The sequence below is a fragment of the Bemisia tabaci genome, chromosome 5 (genome assembly GCF_918797505.1).
Source record: "Bemisia tabaci chromosome 5, PGI_BMITA_v3".
Taxonomy (NCBI): Eukaryota; Metazoa; Arthropoda; class Insecta; order Hemiptera; family Aleyrodidae; genus Bemisia; species Bemisia tabaci.
Window position 1 is genome coordinate 8,350,971 of NC_092797.1, and position 15,379 is coordinate 8,366,349.

Genomic DNA, 15,379 nt, shown 5'->3' on the forward strand with positions numbered 1-15,379 from the left:
TGGTATTATTTTGTTCAGCACCCTCGTAAAAAAATAAAATAAAAGAGAAAATTTGGTAGTATGACATGCAGTTAAACTGGTTCTACTGGTAGAACTTATACTTGTCCTCGTCTCTTTCTAGTTTGTATCCAAAGGTAGCTCTTCATACTGTTAAAACTCATCGATGAAAGGCTTGTGAGACATGTATCTCAACTGCAGTGTTTAAACATTTTCACCCGTTTTCAAGGGCTGTATTTATAGTTGTTTCTTTGAAGAGCTCCTTTCTTGTAATTTATTTACTCTTAGTATAATTGATGTTGTAATTAAGGAAGGTTTAACGGAGCAGATTCTTAACGTAGCATTATGAAAAGAACAATTTTCACGTATTTCGAGTAAATTTCAACATTTTAACTTTATGAGCCCTTACAAGCTTTTAAGATGATCTAACACGACAAAAAATAAAAATACCTACGCAGGAAAGAATTCTATAATTTTGACAAACTCACAAATCATAACCGGTATTTTTATTTTTTATTGAGGCAAATTATTGGAATCCCTTGTTCGCAAGGGGCTATTTTCAATGTTATATTATAATGTTGAATTTTACGCAAGATTCATTTCGTCCTTTTTATGATACTGGTGCCAAGGATGTCCTCAAACCTTCCTTAATCACATCGTGAACCATACGGCACTCGTGGAGCATTTTAGACCAGAAAATCGAACTCCACGGGTAATTTTACAGGGGATACGGCAAACGAAAAAAACATAATATGAAAATAGAGCACAAGAAAAGACGCGCGTAGATGACGGCGCAGAGATACAACTATTCGTGCTTGATGGATGTCCGTGTTGCATCTGCAAAATTGAAGGCGCGATGGCGCGAGGCGTGAACTCGCAATACTCCGCACTATGCTGCCAATGGGGTGTCTCTCGGATTTGGGACGAAAGTTAAAAAACGAGGCCCAAATACGTCCCTGCTATATCTGCGGTTGTGCACTATCTGTCGATTTTTCTCGATTTTGGACTTAAGGAACTCCATTGGACCAGAAAATAGCACTCAGTGGGTCACTTCCAATTAAGCGAACTCACTTGGTTGCAGCCCGATCGGAGAACTTCCGATTTCGACCCTAAAAATTTAGTTAATCAAAATCAAACAATTGTTTTAAAGAATTTACGTTGTCTGATTTTCCACCAAAAAAATAATAAAGGAAATCTGCAATGTCGCACATGAAAATACGTGGTTTCGCACTTCGGCCATCGTTACACCCTCGCTCGGTATACGAAACGTAAGTGAAAAGTCTAAAAGTGGCTTTATCAGTTTTTCCTTAAAATTTTTATTACTCACGAGGCACCACTTTAATTTCATGAGGCGAGATAATGCACTTCAAAATTTGCAGCTTTATCCAAAAATTTCATTACGGACTTCTTTCAATCGCTCGTTCTACTGTGCGCGCGTCGCGCCGCCGCACAGTGGATCGAGTCATTAGATGATTCGGACATGAAATTTTAAACCAAAAACCGCAAAGTTTGATGTTTGATACGCCAAATTTTAAATTTTAAGAGGTGCTGTCGGTTGAAAATTTCACGAGAAAACCAATGGAACCACTTTTAGAACCTCAAAGGTCTGTATAAACGGAGTTACAAGCCTTTAAAGTTTCCAAATTTTGTCCGATCTCTCCTATCGACTCGATCCACTGTGCACCGTCACTTTGGAAGTCGACTCTCCAGATACGCGTGTCTTTCCATTCGTGAAAAATGCGAAAGCGACTATTTACCTGCGGCTCCTAGCAGCTGTTATTGCCTATATTATCAGTTGAAGGCGAATAATAGAAACTCGGAATGACTGAAAATGATAGCATACCTGTTTGAACGTATGTATTTTCCACACGGCACAAAAAATTTAACAAATAAGACAAAAAAGTAGGTATACCTACCTAGAAAATAATTTGAAAAGTTAAGAATCTCATCGATGGCTACAGTCGATATAAGCGTATCTTCTATATTGCGGCGTTGCGAATCTCGCTCATGTTTTATTTATTTATATTTTACAAGAGAATCAACCAATAGTTTTCCTTGGAAATTCCTATGAATTGTTTTCCCTCCCTCAAAAAATTTCCAATAAATTTACGGAGAAATTTTTGCTCGTTCTTGTCGAAACAAAACACCCATATCGAAGATTTCTAAACGTTGCAATGAAGTCACATTTTTTTACTCCAGCCAATACTATCGGGGTTTCCCAACTAATATTATATGTATGAAGGTTCGTGTAACTATTTTACTCCTGATCGGAGTCACTTTTATTCAGCCACGCCCGAAATAAAAAGTATTAAGGAACTACACCCCTTGACAGGGCCGGATTTACCTACTTGCCGCCCATGGGCCGCCTGTATTTTGCCGCCCCCTTCTCATTCGTTTTGAAACATCAATAAAAACCATCAAGTGAACGTGCCGGAGGGGTAGGGGTATGCATAAGGCGCGTTTACCTACTCGTGTTGGATACATTTTTTGCGAAAGCCCTGTCAACACTACTAGAAAAATTTCACGGAACTTTGTGCGAAAGTTAAATTCCGTAAACCTATCTCTGTGTGGACAAGGTCCTCCATTTATAAGAGATGAACAAAAAAATTATGAGAGAACAAACATAAATGTTGTTTAATAAGATTAACTTCCGCCACCGCTGCGCCTGCGCTTGCGCCGCGTGATCGCACTGTTTGGCGCAATGCGTGAAGTATTCATGTAGTCTTGTAGGCGCTATGCGTTTCCCGCCGACCGCAGCGACCGTACTGTCTTTGACGCAATGGGTGAAGTATTCATGCAGTCTTGTAGGCGCTAATATGTGTTACATGCCGACCGCCGCGCCGCGCCGCGCCGAGGGCTTGTCCTTTTCATTTCAAGTCCTCGTCATCATTCCTCTCTGCGCTGAACTCCAGGCCAAATTGCTTGTTTAGTTCCTCTTAACTCGACTAATTAAAGATGCTCTCTCTTGCATCACCGAAAAGCGACAAAAGTAGAAATTACTATACTCTCAGGAAAGAGAGATTTTGTCCCTTTCCTCATTGATAATTTTTTTTTTTTGGATCCGATTTTTTTTTTATACACACATTTAAAAAAAGTTGCAAAATTTGCCGCCATGGGCCGCGGCCCATGTGGCCACCCCCTTAATCCGGCCCTGGATTTCATATTATGGAGTATGATGGAGTATGAGATCTGCCTTCTAGCACGCTTCTACCAGTGGCGTGGCGTGCTTTTCTATACATCGATTGATCTGCCATTTTGAACCGATGGAAAAGGATCGAAAAACAGGGTGTTCGCAACGAACCTTAATAATCGGTTCTCTACCATAGTTCCGAATGAGAAAATATCGATTATCGATCACTCACGCCTCGCCACTGGCCCCTACTGTCCCTATCCTCAAATAAACAGGAAAATTAACCGATTTCGGGCCGCTAATTCCATCTGAAATCCAGGCGCGGGTAAAATCCTCAATCATCTCTCGATCGAGGAGTTCTACGCCCTGGTCTTTAGCATCCTGATAGCTGGACCACGATCTCAAATAAACAAAATAATCATCCAAGCTCATCGTTCTCACATTCTCGAATCGAATCGGCCCCGTCCCATGGAGCTCATCCAATGGCTGAAACGGGAACTCCAGATCAGCATACGCACTCCCCACCGTCTTGAACTCAGGTCTCCAGAAAGGGTTCCTGTAAAACCTTGGAAGGACTGCGTCCACTGCTGAGTTGACTTTGGGGGTCGTGTAGCACCACGCAGCGACGACCCCGTGGGGTTTCTTCAGCACCCACCTTGCTTGCTCGTAAAATGCGGAGAGGTCAAACCAATGGATGGCTTGAGCGACCGTCACCAGGTCCACGCTTGATTCTGCGGCTATTTTTTGTCGCAGCTCCTCCTTCGACATCGTTGGCGGGGTTTGCTCATAGCGGACGTTCGGCAGTTTGGGCGCCAACTCCAGCTGCTTTGGGCTCGTGTCTGTGGCTACGATTTTTTCGTAGTACTCGGCAAGCTGAAAATAATGAATCGTTGTCAATCGTCCCTTCCAGAGACGATAGAATGCAACTACATTTGGATGTATTTATATGAAACGGAACTAAGCGCCATAGCTCAAGTAGCAGATAGCGATTTTATCGGTTGGTTATCGGGATAAAATCTGTGTCAATATATCGAGATATTATCGCGTTAAAATTGCAATATATGGCGATTAAATTTCTTCACATCGCAATTTTTGGTTCGATAAAATCGAGATTAAATCGCCATTTATCGCGATTTTTATTTCGAAAATATCTATAATAAATAAATTGTCGGGCGATAAAGGCGCGATTTTTTTTTTATTGCGATGAGATCGTGGATAATCCCTCAGATGTTGATGATCCTGGCGATTTTATCGTCGATAAAATCGCAATATATAGCGATTTTTCCGTTGAAAAATGCTACTTGAGAGGCGGGCTTGGATTGGCGGGTGTTACGGAACGCGATGCTTTTCCATGGCGCTTAGTTCCGTTTGACAGGACGCGCTATCCGGGATTCTAAAATCCTCAAATGGAACTCAATTTGGCGCTTAGTTCCGTTTAAAAGAAATACGTCCATTTAAGGAGCTTGGAGGACAAGGCGCATAAGTGCAGTTTTTGCTATTTCGAGAAATACGTGTTTGAAGTTTCGACATTACATGGGGCCATACGGCGGAAAGTAAGTTCGAACTGACTTTTTAGTGCTTAAGAAGTAGAATTTGGGATCAATTATTTCACAGAATATGTAATGAGATTAGTTTTACTTGAAATCTCTGATACCTATCTCAATTTTTTCAAAACTGCACTTATGCGCCTTTTGCTCCAAGCCCCTCGGTTTCATCAGGACATTCTGTCAACGATTTTTTGTCCACACACTTGTTTTGTTTAGTAGTTTACGTCCACGCGTAAAATAAACAAGAGTAACTCGGTCCAAGTGTTATATTTTTGTTCATGTAATATTTTAATGACAGTATCAAAATGAGAAAATTGAGAGAGAAGGAGGCGTTGTTATGGTAACTCATTTTTTAAGTGAAATGTTGCTTTCTCCTTTTGATTTGTCTTTTCAAATTGTCATTGGTGAGTAAAAGCATTTACATTTTTAAAACGTGGCAAATATTTGTAAAACCTTTTCCAAGCGATGGCATCGATACCAATCTCAATGAGCCGTAGTTGGGTTGTCAGCAACTACACAAAAATGAATAGAAGAGAGGAAAAAATCAAGAAACACGCAATCTTAAATTTTAACCCATTTGTACATCGATCCTTTAGAGTGAAATTGAATGTCCAAATTTGAGCGGATGGTTGAGCGTACACCACGCTGCACCACAGTAAAAATACAAAATGTAAAAGAAAAAATCAAAGTGCTTTGGAAATCATTAAATTTGACACGGAACCACATTCATATTTACAAAACACACGTTATATTTTCCTTTTATACTTATTTTCTTCCATCAATTTAAAAGAGAATAATCCATGCAGAGTGTGCAAAAATTTCAAAATCATGAATTGAAAATCGCTGACTCCCTGAGTTTAAATATCAGAGCCTAACACAAAGCGGAACGGCGTGCTGCCACCGTAAAACGCGCATTGGCGCCTACAAACCTAAGGGAATACTTCACGCATTGCGCAATGCGTGCCACGGCGCCTACAAACCTAAGGGGATACTTCACGCATGGCGCAATGCTTGAAGTATCCCCTTAGGTTTGTAGGCGCCAATGCGTGCTAGCCGGCCGGCCGCCGCGCCGCGCCGCAGCATGCCACGGCGCGGCGCGGCGCCTCAAACAACTATTTCACAACAGAGTTGTTGCACAATGTCATACAAAAGTGAAGGCGCTCCAACATATTAAGAATGACAGGTATCCTTTAAGAATACGGAGCCTCCCTCGCAAAATAAATCAAGATACCTTAGCACAAAAGGAGAGCGGTAGTCCAAAAACTTACTACGTCCTAGCATCCGTATTTAATAACGTTTAGCATAATTTGCCGAAAAAACGCGTGGACGGAAACGACTAGAAAAAACAGGTGCGCTGACGAAAAATCGTTGACGAAATGTCCTATAATCAGCCCCTCATTTGAGGAGCTTGGAGGAAAAGGCTCATACGTCAGTGCAGTTTTTAAAAATTGAGATATCAATGATTCCCAGTAAAAAAAACTAGTTTTACTTAATGCATATTCTGTGAAAAATTCGCTCCCTCATTCCAACTTTTAAGCATCATAAAGTCACTTTGAACTTTCTTTCCGCCATAAGGATCCATGTAAAGTCTAAACTTTAAACATGAATTAATTTCTCAAAATAGCAAAAGCGCAAAAAATGCGCCTCGTCTTCCAAGCCCCTCATTTGGACCGCGTCTAGCAGAAAGGAACCAAACCACATCAGCTACTGCCAAAGTTAACTGGGCAATTTAATTTTTTACAAGAGAGCGCGCGTGTGGATTCCTTAGAAAATGTCAAGGAATTTGCTGCGTACTTCGAAGAAAATTTACTGCAATTTGCACTAAAATCCGCCCGACGGCTTTCATGTAAAAAATGAAATTCGGTAATAGTTGATGTAGCTTGATTCTTTTCTGTTTAACGCGGTCCATTTCAAAGTCGCAAACATTCCATACAGATTGTGAATATTTTCACTAGGAGCCCGTTGGGCGTTTCTACTGAGCATTTCACTGTTTTTTCTTCTGATTACCAGCAGGTAGTAGCTATTTTTCAAGTTGGCAACCCTGTTGTTTCTTCATTTGAATCCATTAAAAATATCGATTTAGGGGAGGCAAGCTGCCTCACCAAGAATCGATTGTTTTACATACATTTAAATGGAGGGAAAACAGTATTGCCAACTTCCAAGAATCGCCACTGCGGGCAGAAATCAATAAAATTGGATGGATTCAACTGGAATCAACCTTACTACATCAGACGTTGCCTACTTTTCGCGGAAGTTTTATTTTTTAAATAGAAAATTAAGCAACACTGAGACTTGACATTTTGTGAGTATATTTTTCATAATCTTGCGTAATCCACAGAAAATTTAAAAAGTTAAGTAGTTAAAGAAGTTCTTTGTTGAACAAATTTAACATGAGAGAAAATCAGAGAAGGTAAAATGCAGTTAGGCAGAGTTCGGTAAACCCTTATGTCAGTGGCTTGGCATGCTTCGCGATATATCGACTGATCTGTCATTTAAACCTATGGAAAAGGATCGATAAACAGAGTGTTCAAAACGAACACCTTAATAATCGATATTTTACTGTAAGTGAAAATGGGGAATAATCGAGTATCGATCATTCACGCCTAGCCACTGTCTTATATATGCTCAAGATTTTCATAATACGGAAAGTTCAAAGTCGGGTCCAATAGACCAGTATAAAAATACGATCGGAAGAGAAGTTAAAAAATGAGGCCCGATTACGTCTTTCCTAACTTCAGCTGTGCTGCTTACGTAGGCCTCAAAGCATCATCACAAATAATTCAAACAGAAACATACGCAATATGGAAAGAGAGCAGAGTAGGGACCCTAGAGCAAAAGAAAGGACACGCATTGATGACGGCGCAGAGATACAACTATTCGTACTTGATGGATGTCAGTGTTGCATCTGCAAAACTGAAGGCGCGATGGCGCGCGGCATGAGCTCGCAATGCTCCGCTTTATGCCGCCAAGAGGTGTCTAGTCGGTCAGATTCAGGAGAAAAGTTAACAAACGAGGCCCGAATACGTCTTTCCTATCTTCGGTTGTGTCGACAATCGATTATTTCCTTTTTTATCAGTTTGATGCATGATTCTCTTGTTACGATGTACTTGTAGACCTATATCTAACGAGGTGGTTATTCGGCGGGACTGTGATTTGCGATATATCGATTGTTATTCCATTTAAACCTACGGTAAAGAATCGATACTTAAGGTGTTCGCTGCGAACAACCTGTTCATCGATCCTTTTCCATACGTTTAAATGGTTTAACAATCGATACATCGCAATTCACGCCACGCCACTGCCCGGATTGGGTATCTAAGCTAGGGTTAAATCAGTCTAAATTATCGTCTCCACGACGAAAGAACGTAACTGTATTTCAACGTTGCAAAATTTCTACCAGTAAATTTTACTTTCACTGGGGGCCCGTTGGACATTCCTGACTATGTTCTACGCAAATCTCAATTATTAACCACCAAGTTCTCAAAATACAAATACATGAGAACTGACTTACTGATTGTGCAGCCTGGCCGCTGCCTGTGCCAACATCCCAAGCAAGCTCATGTTCGGGAGTTTTCTCGGCGATAAAACAGAATAACTCCGCCGGGTAAGTAGGACGACCCTTAGCATATTCCACGACCTGTTTGAGGAACAAATTTGCCATCTCACTGATTCCTACTTTATTGGAATTTGGCGGCAGACGACTCCAAGATTTCAGATGAGAATCGCTGACTCCATGCACATGTGGGAAAATCGTAAGGCACTCTTTACTTCTTCATGCTTCCAGAAATGAAAAAAATGTAAAATTTTGAGCAAAATTAAAAATATTTTAAACAAAAAGTCCGCAAAAATGTATTGATATCACCTCCAGCAAACGCAACGCTGTTTTACACGACTTTATTCCATAAAAATCTTGAAATATATTTCTCAGTGAGAGAGAACGATTTGGTGGGGGATTCTATTAGGTAAAGAAGGAACACTCCAAGCTCTAAAGCACCTGTCTACCCGAGCAACCATTGGAGTCGGTTCCACTTAATCCACTCGTAGATAAAAACGTTTTTATCTGCCCAATTGAAAGAGATTATACCCCCACTTCATGACTGACCCAAGGAATTTATCGTATGCAAGTTGTAGTTACTCTACAATTTGCCGTAGGTACTGTTTTAGTTTCCTTAAGTATCGTTTACGCTACGCACGTTTGATCGTCAAGGAATTTCAGCCGATTTTTCTCCATAGTTTATAAATCGTGCAGGAAGTTCCTCTCCATTAAAGTTTCAGTCGGTTTCATGGAATCACGGCGGAGTCTCGTTAACTTTCCCTGGTCGACGGAAAAATTAACTGAGTACTCAGAGGGGTGCCAGTGACTATGCCGCGAAGTAATTACGAGTATCATCCGCGGATATAATTTTAAGTATCGTTACGGTCGTGGGCGGGAGTTTTGTTGATAATACCGAAAGATGGCCCCCAAAAGGAAGTATGTCTCCTTTAGACTACGCGACAAAGATGACTATGTTGTGTACGCGAATGTCTCCCATATTTATGAAAACATAGAATTCTTCAAAAGGCTCAGTAAGTTTCTTGCTGTTATTATTTCTTTGAACGCTGGAACAAAATTCTCTTGGGTCCTGATTCCAGACTGTTAAAAAATTCGACAAGAAAAACATACTCTTGAATCACACGGATTTTTGCTTAAATCGAGAGTCCTGCCTTTGGATTTAAGTAAAAATCCGATTGATTCAAGAGTATTTATTCTCGTAAAACTTTTTAGGAGTCTGGATTCTGAATCCAAGATAGTTTTTTCAGTGAACTTACATTATACTTCAACGTAAGAGCGAGCCGTTTGAATCAAAATCGGTGGAAATGCGAAGTCTTACTTATTCTGCCGTGTTAAGGAAGAACGCCGTATGAACATTTGAGAGTTGTCAAATTTCCTACGATAAAATGTTCATTTTTGAGGAAAATTAGGATACAGGACCGGATTAAGGGGGTGGCCACATAGGCCGCGGCCCGTGGGTGCAAATTTAGGGGGCGGCAAATTTTGCAATTTTTTTGAATGTAAGTAGCTATAAAAACAATCGGATTCAGAGAAAAAAAATTATCAATGAGAAAAGGGGACAAAATCTCTCTTTCCTGAGAGTAAAGTAATTTTGAATGTTTTCGTTTTTCTGTGATACAAGAAGCAGCATCTTTAATTAGTCGAGTTAAGAGAGGAACTGACGAGGACTTGAAATGAAAAGGACAAGCCCTCGGCGCGGCGCGACGGTCGGCATGTAACACATATTAGCGCCTACAGGACTGCATGAATACTTCAGGCATTACGTCAAAGACAGTGCGGTCAGCAGCGGTCGGCGGGAAACGCATAGCGCCTACAAGACTGCAGGAATACTTCACGCATTGCGCCAAACACAGTGCGATCAGCGGGGCGCAGCGGCGGAAGTTAAATTATTCAAGCCCATTTATGTTTGTTCTTTCATAATTTTTTGGTTAATTTCTTATAAATGGAGGACTTTGTCCACACAGAGACAGGTTTGCGGAACTTAACTTTCGCGCAAAGTTCCGTGAAATTTTGCAGGGCTTTCGCAAAAAATGTACCAACATGAATAGGTAAACGCGTCTTATGCAGTTGTGCACTCCTCCCCCTCCGGCAAGTTCACTTGATGGTTTTTGTTTATGTTTCAAAACGAATGAGAAGGGGGCGGCAAAATACATTCGGCCCATGGGCGGCAAGTAGGTAAATCCGGCCCTAATTAGGAATATTTTTCCTTACAATTGTAGACATTCTAGATCAAATAACAAACAAAATTTATCTGAGAAATTGGTAAACAAATATTCAAAAAAATTCCTGAAAGTTAGTGATTTGCCAGGGTAAATTAGGCAACGTCTGAAGGCTCATACAGCGTTTTTCCTTGGCACGGCAGTGTTGTTAGTGCCAGCCAAAGGAATCACTAGTCGCCTTCCTGACGATACGATGCAAACCGATGATGAAACTTCAGGAAATCGTATCTCTTTTGCACTGTTTCAAAATCTCCGATCTCATTTATTCTCATTATCTCGAGAACAAAACAACCTTATTGTTTGAAAGTCTCATGGATTATTCTCCCCATAGAGAAAAAAGTTCGGAGAAGTTTTCAAAAAAGTATTCTTGAGTATTTTCCATTTAAAAACTTAAACTTTGATAGGAAGTCTGCAGCGTCACAAATCGAAATACGCGTTCCTACGATTTCGCCGTCGAATTGCACACGACACAATTCGGCAGTGCCTCCATGTTTGCGTGGACCTCCAGCAGTCCCGCGGGAGAGCTGATACCTGTGATTCAATGGTTTGTTTGTAAATCACTATAACTTTGTACTTAATCAAAATAGTTCGTGGCAAAGCTGGAAAAAGGAAGTTTAAGTAATACCTTTAAATGAAGTAGGTAATGACATTTGTTTAAAATTGGTGTACTTTTCTTTTTAAGGTGTTGCAAATTTTAGCTATTCCTGTTATCGTGAAATCACCCTAATACAGACAGGAGTTCCTCTTTTCCTGATATTATCCACTAAAAAACAGTGGTAAGCATTGGTGCGAATGCGAAGCTCGTCAATTTTATATTAAGGAGTAAAGAGAGAAATTGCAGGGTTGCTATGCGAATATGCTTAACTTCATTAAAGCGTACCTAGTTGGCATCATACCAGGGGTAATACTTCACGTAGAAATCATGTTTAACACACATCGTCAACGGAGATCGGGAGCAAGGGTGGGGGCGGATGTAACCCACAATAAATAGTTGTCGCACAGTAAGTTTCATACTAGAAGAACGGGGAAGCTAACTTCAATGTAGTTTATACTTATTTTGCTTTAGAAAACTTGGTTAGTTCAAATGCAGAACAGCTCGGAACAGTTTAACATTTTTTTTCTAAAAAATACAAAAACACACCCTCAAAAACGAAGAGGAGAACACGAGACTAAAAAGACAAATGAAAAAACCGAGAAATTTCGGCTGGATACATAGACTTTTTCGATTGGTGAAATAAAAATAATAAATAAAGAAATGTAAGAAATGAAAAGCTGAAAATTACGTCTTTGATTTATGTTAACGCGGCAGGACAAAGTACAGAAACATTTCTTTGACATTTTTAGCCCTGTTTCCTTTTGTTTTGAATCCCTCATACGCATTGAAAAGCTCTATGTGCCAATAAAAATGAAATTTTGCCGATGATTTACTACGTCACGTAGACATCTTTTTATTGAGAGAGTCCGTCCTATTCGTTAACACCGCTCAAATGGAAACCAAGAGCGAGGGTCATCAGGCCACAGAGCCATCAGTCATTGCGCTCACTTTGGCCGACGTGAATTTTATCACGGCGCTTTGATACAACTATTCGAACTCCGGGGACGTCCGTGTTGCATACATCAAAGATTGAAGGCGCTAGAGTTTTCTCTGGCCCTCACAGCGCAACGATGCCTGTCTTCAAAGTGGTGTTGCTCTAAGAAGCAAGGAATGTGAAATGGGGCGAATGAGGTACAACTCATGTCCATCGGCACTCTTTTCCACTGTACCTAAGGCTCCCTCTTAGAGAGAATACATTTTTGACATCCCGTTCTCCAAATTCAAGGCCGGTGATCGGCAGTGACGTGGCGTGCTTTGATGCGATATATCGATTTATCTCTCATTTAAACCTATATGGAAAAGAATCGATAGACAGGGTGTTCGTAACGAAATCCTTAATAATCGATTCTTTACTATACCTTCGAATGGGGAAATATCGATAATCGATCATTCACGCCTCACCACTAGTAATTGGGTGAGGCGAAAATCAAGTTCGAAAGTCAGCACGCCCTCCAGGTGATTGCCAGTGGCGTGGCGTGCTTTGCGATGTATCGATTGATTTGCCATTTGAGTCTATGGAAAAGGATCGATTATTAAGGCGTTCGTTGCGAAAACCTTAATAATCGATCCTTTACCATACCTTCAAATGGGGAAAAATCGATAATCGATTATTCACGCCTCCTGCAGGTGATTGCTATTTAATGACTGCGTGACTTCGCTGAAAACTGCTTTCTTGTAGGAATAAGGCATTTGGTAAATGAAGGAGGTAAGAAACATTTTTCAAATGGAAAGGAAAAATTATTGCGGAAAAGTTAAACCAAATTTGACAACCAATTCAGTGACGAAAACATTTTTCCGTAAAAACTAGATATCTGACTCCACAAAAAACATTGGATTAAAATAGTTCAAAACTAAAGGACTTAATGTGATTAGTAAACTTCAATTTGTTTCTCTCGAAAACATTCAAATTTCACGTAACTTATTCATTCACTAGATGCTTCAAAAGTTTTACTTATATATAGTCTCATGCAATTTTAAATTACTAATTGAGTAAAAGTTAATCAATCTGTTGAGTCGTCGTAAGTTGGAAAAAAATACACCGTAGGTTCCCTTAGGGTTCTTGACTAACTAATAATTACAAAAATATGTCAAAGAAAAGTCATTTTTTACGTACATTCTGATTATAGAGTGCAACACTGACTTTCCTCAAAAACACACCAATAGCGGCAAAAGTTTCGACCAAAAACTAAATAAATAAATAAAAATAGGGATAATAACAAATTAAATTACTGTGACATTATAATGTAGTTAACTAATTTACATCCGTATCGTTTTTCTGCATTTTTTTCCTCGATATAAATTTGAAACGGCTCAGTTTTGCCAAAATGACGTAATGATCGATTCATGCTCAGGCACGCGAGCATTCTGAAAATTCTGAAATGGAAATGAGAAAAGCAAAGAAAAAAAACTGGATCGGGGTTTTCTCGGAAGGGAAAAATCAAGAGGCCACCTTCCCATTAACAGTCAGCTGCACTGCCGTGATACGGAAAAACACCGTATGAACATTTGAGAGTTGCCGAATTTCCTTAGATAAAATGTTTATTTATGAGGAAAGTTATGAATAATTTTCCTCGAAATTCCCAGGAGCCTTAGGCGAGATTGCGAACAAAATTATGAGAAACATAGTAAGAAAAATATTCATAAGATTACCAAGGAATCCGATTTTTATAAAAGGAAATTTGGCAACGCCTCAAGTTTCGTACGGCGTTTCCCATCACTGCCCTGCTAAGGAAAAAGGCAGCATGAGCCTTCAGGCGTTGCTAAATTTTATCCAGTAAATCACTGATTTTCAGAAAAATTATTGAATCTTTTTCTGCGAATTTCTCCGATAATTTTGTTTGTAATTTGATCTAGAACGTCTGAAAATTTCAAGGCAAAATATTTATAATTGGATCGCATTTAGCAAAAAGGAACCAGCGTGATTACATTGTTATCAAAATTGCGTGACTTCTCCTTTTCTTTTGAAAATACCCTGGTAAAAATTGGCAGTAGAATGTGTGTCCCAAAATACTATAGACCTAAAGCCGGCTGTAAGATTTCCAATAGATTCTGTAGCCGGCAGTACAATTTCTTATAGCCTTTTATAGCCGATGGCGATTGAGCAACAGCCAGACGACAAAGTTTATGCTAAACGTTACTAAATACGGATACTAGGACTTAGTTAGTTTTCGGACTACCGCTCTCTTTTTGTCCCGTAATATCTTGATTTATTTTGTGAGGAATGCTCCGTACTTTTGGAGGATGCCTGTCATATGTTGGAGCGCCTTCAATTTCTTATGATACTGTGCAATACATCTGGTGTGAAATAGTTGCTTCAGACGCCGCCGTGGCACGCTGCGGCGCGGCGGGCGGGCAGAGAGCGCGAAACGCGCATTGGCGCCTACAAACCTAACAGGGATACCTCACGCATTGCGCAATGCGTGAAGTATCCCAGTTAGGTTTGTAGGCGCTAGTGCGTCGCCGCTCCGCTTTGTGTTAGGCTCTAATATTTAATCTCGCGTCAGTTTTACATTAAAATCAGCGTTTTCCAACTCATGATTTTGAAATGTTTGCACACTCTGTATAAATAATTCTCATTTTAATTGATAAAAAAAATATGTTTTAAAGGAAAATATGATGTGGGTTTTGTAAATGTTAAGGTAGTTCTGTATCAAACTTAATGATTTCCAAAGCACACGAATTTCTACACAATTCCTTATAGCCTTTTATAGCCAATGGCGGTAAAGTGTAAAGCCCGGCGATAGGAACTATAGCCCGAATGTATACTTTTTTATAGCTTCGTATAGCCCGGCTATATGATTTGCTCCGCTTTCTACAGCCAGCTATTTGATTTTCAATAGCCTTTTTTGGTCGGCTTTAAGAACTCCTATGGTATTTTGAAACGCAGCTCCTATCGCCAATTGTTACCAGGGTACTTAAGATATGTACAATATTAAAATTTACACAATCTTTTTCCTTTAAAATTAACAATTTTTTGGTGGGAGACAAAAACTATTCACGATTCTAGGAGACTTTTTAGATAATTATGAAGAAGCAAAATTTTTACAACATTGTAATCGCGCTGGTTCCTTCTTGCTAAATGCAATCCAATTTTCCTCAAAAATAAATATTTTATCCAACGAAATTTGGCAACTCTCGAATGTTTACACGACGTTCTTCCTTAGCATGGCAGCCAGTGGCGTAGCGTGAATGATCGATTATCGATACTTCCCCATTTGAAGCTATAGTAAAAAATCGATTATTAAGGCGTTCGCTGCGCACACCCTGTTTATCGATTCTTTTCCATAGGTTTAAATGGCAGATTAATCGATACATCGCAAAGCACGTCATGCCAATGAC

The 15,379-nt window shown here is 39.9% G+C and overlaps 2 protein-coding genes across 2 annotated transcripts in view; one reads left to right on the forward strand and one right to left on the reverse strand.

Annotated features, from left to right (window-relative positions):
- Positions 1 to 1,839: 1,839 nt before the first annotated feature.
- On the reverse strand, positions 1,840 to 8,645 carry LOC109034859 (putative methyltransferase DDB_G0268948). Its single transcript, XM_072300239.1, has 2 exons — positions 8,186 to 8,645; positions 1,840 to 4,000 (listed from the first exon to the last, which is right to left on the reverse strand). Exons 1-2 carry the CDS (start codon positions 8,333 to 8,335, stop codon positions 3,356 to 3,358), a joined length of 795 nt encoding a protein of 264 aa, XP_072156340.1. The 5' UTR covers positions 8,336 to 8,645; the 3' UTR covers positions 1,840 to 3,355.
- A 260-nt stretch (positions 8,646 to 8,905) lies between these two features.
- Positions 8,906 to 15,379, forward strand: part of LOC109034888 (uncharacterized) — a 38,212-nt gene continuing 31,738 nt past the window's right edge. Inside the window, exon 1 of the mRNA XM_019048282.2 lies at positions 8,906 to 9,240. Within this exon, the coding sequence (XP_018903827.2) occupies positions 9,129 to 9,240 (112 nt within the window). The 5' untranslated portion in view covers positions 8,906 to 9,128. The remainder of the gene's footprint in view (positions 9,241 to 15,379) is intronic.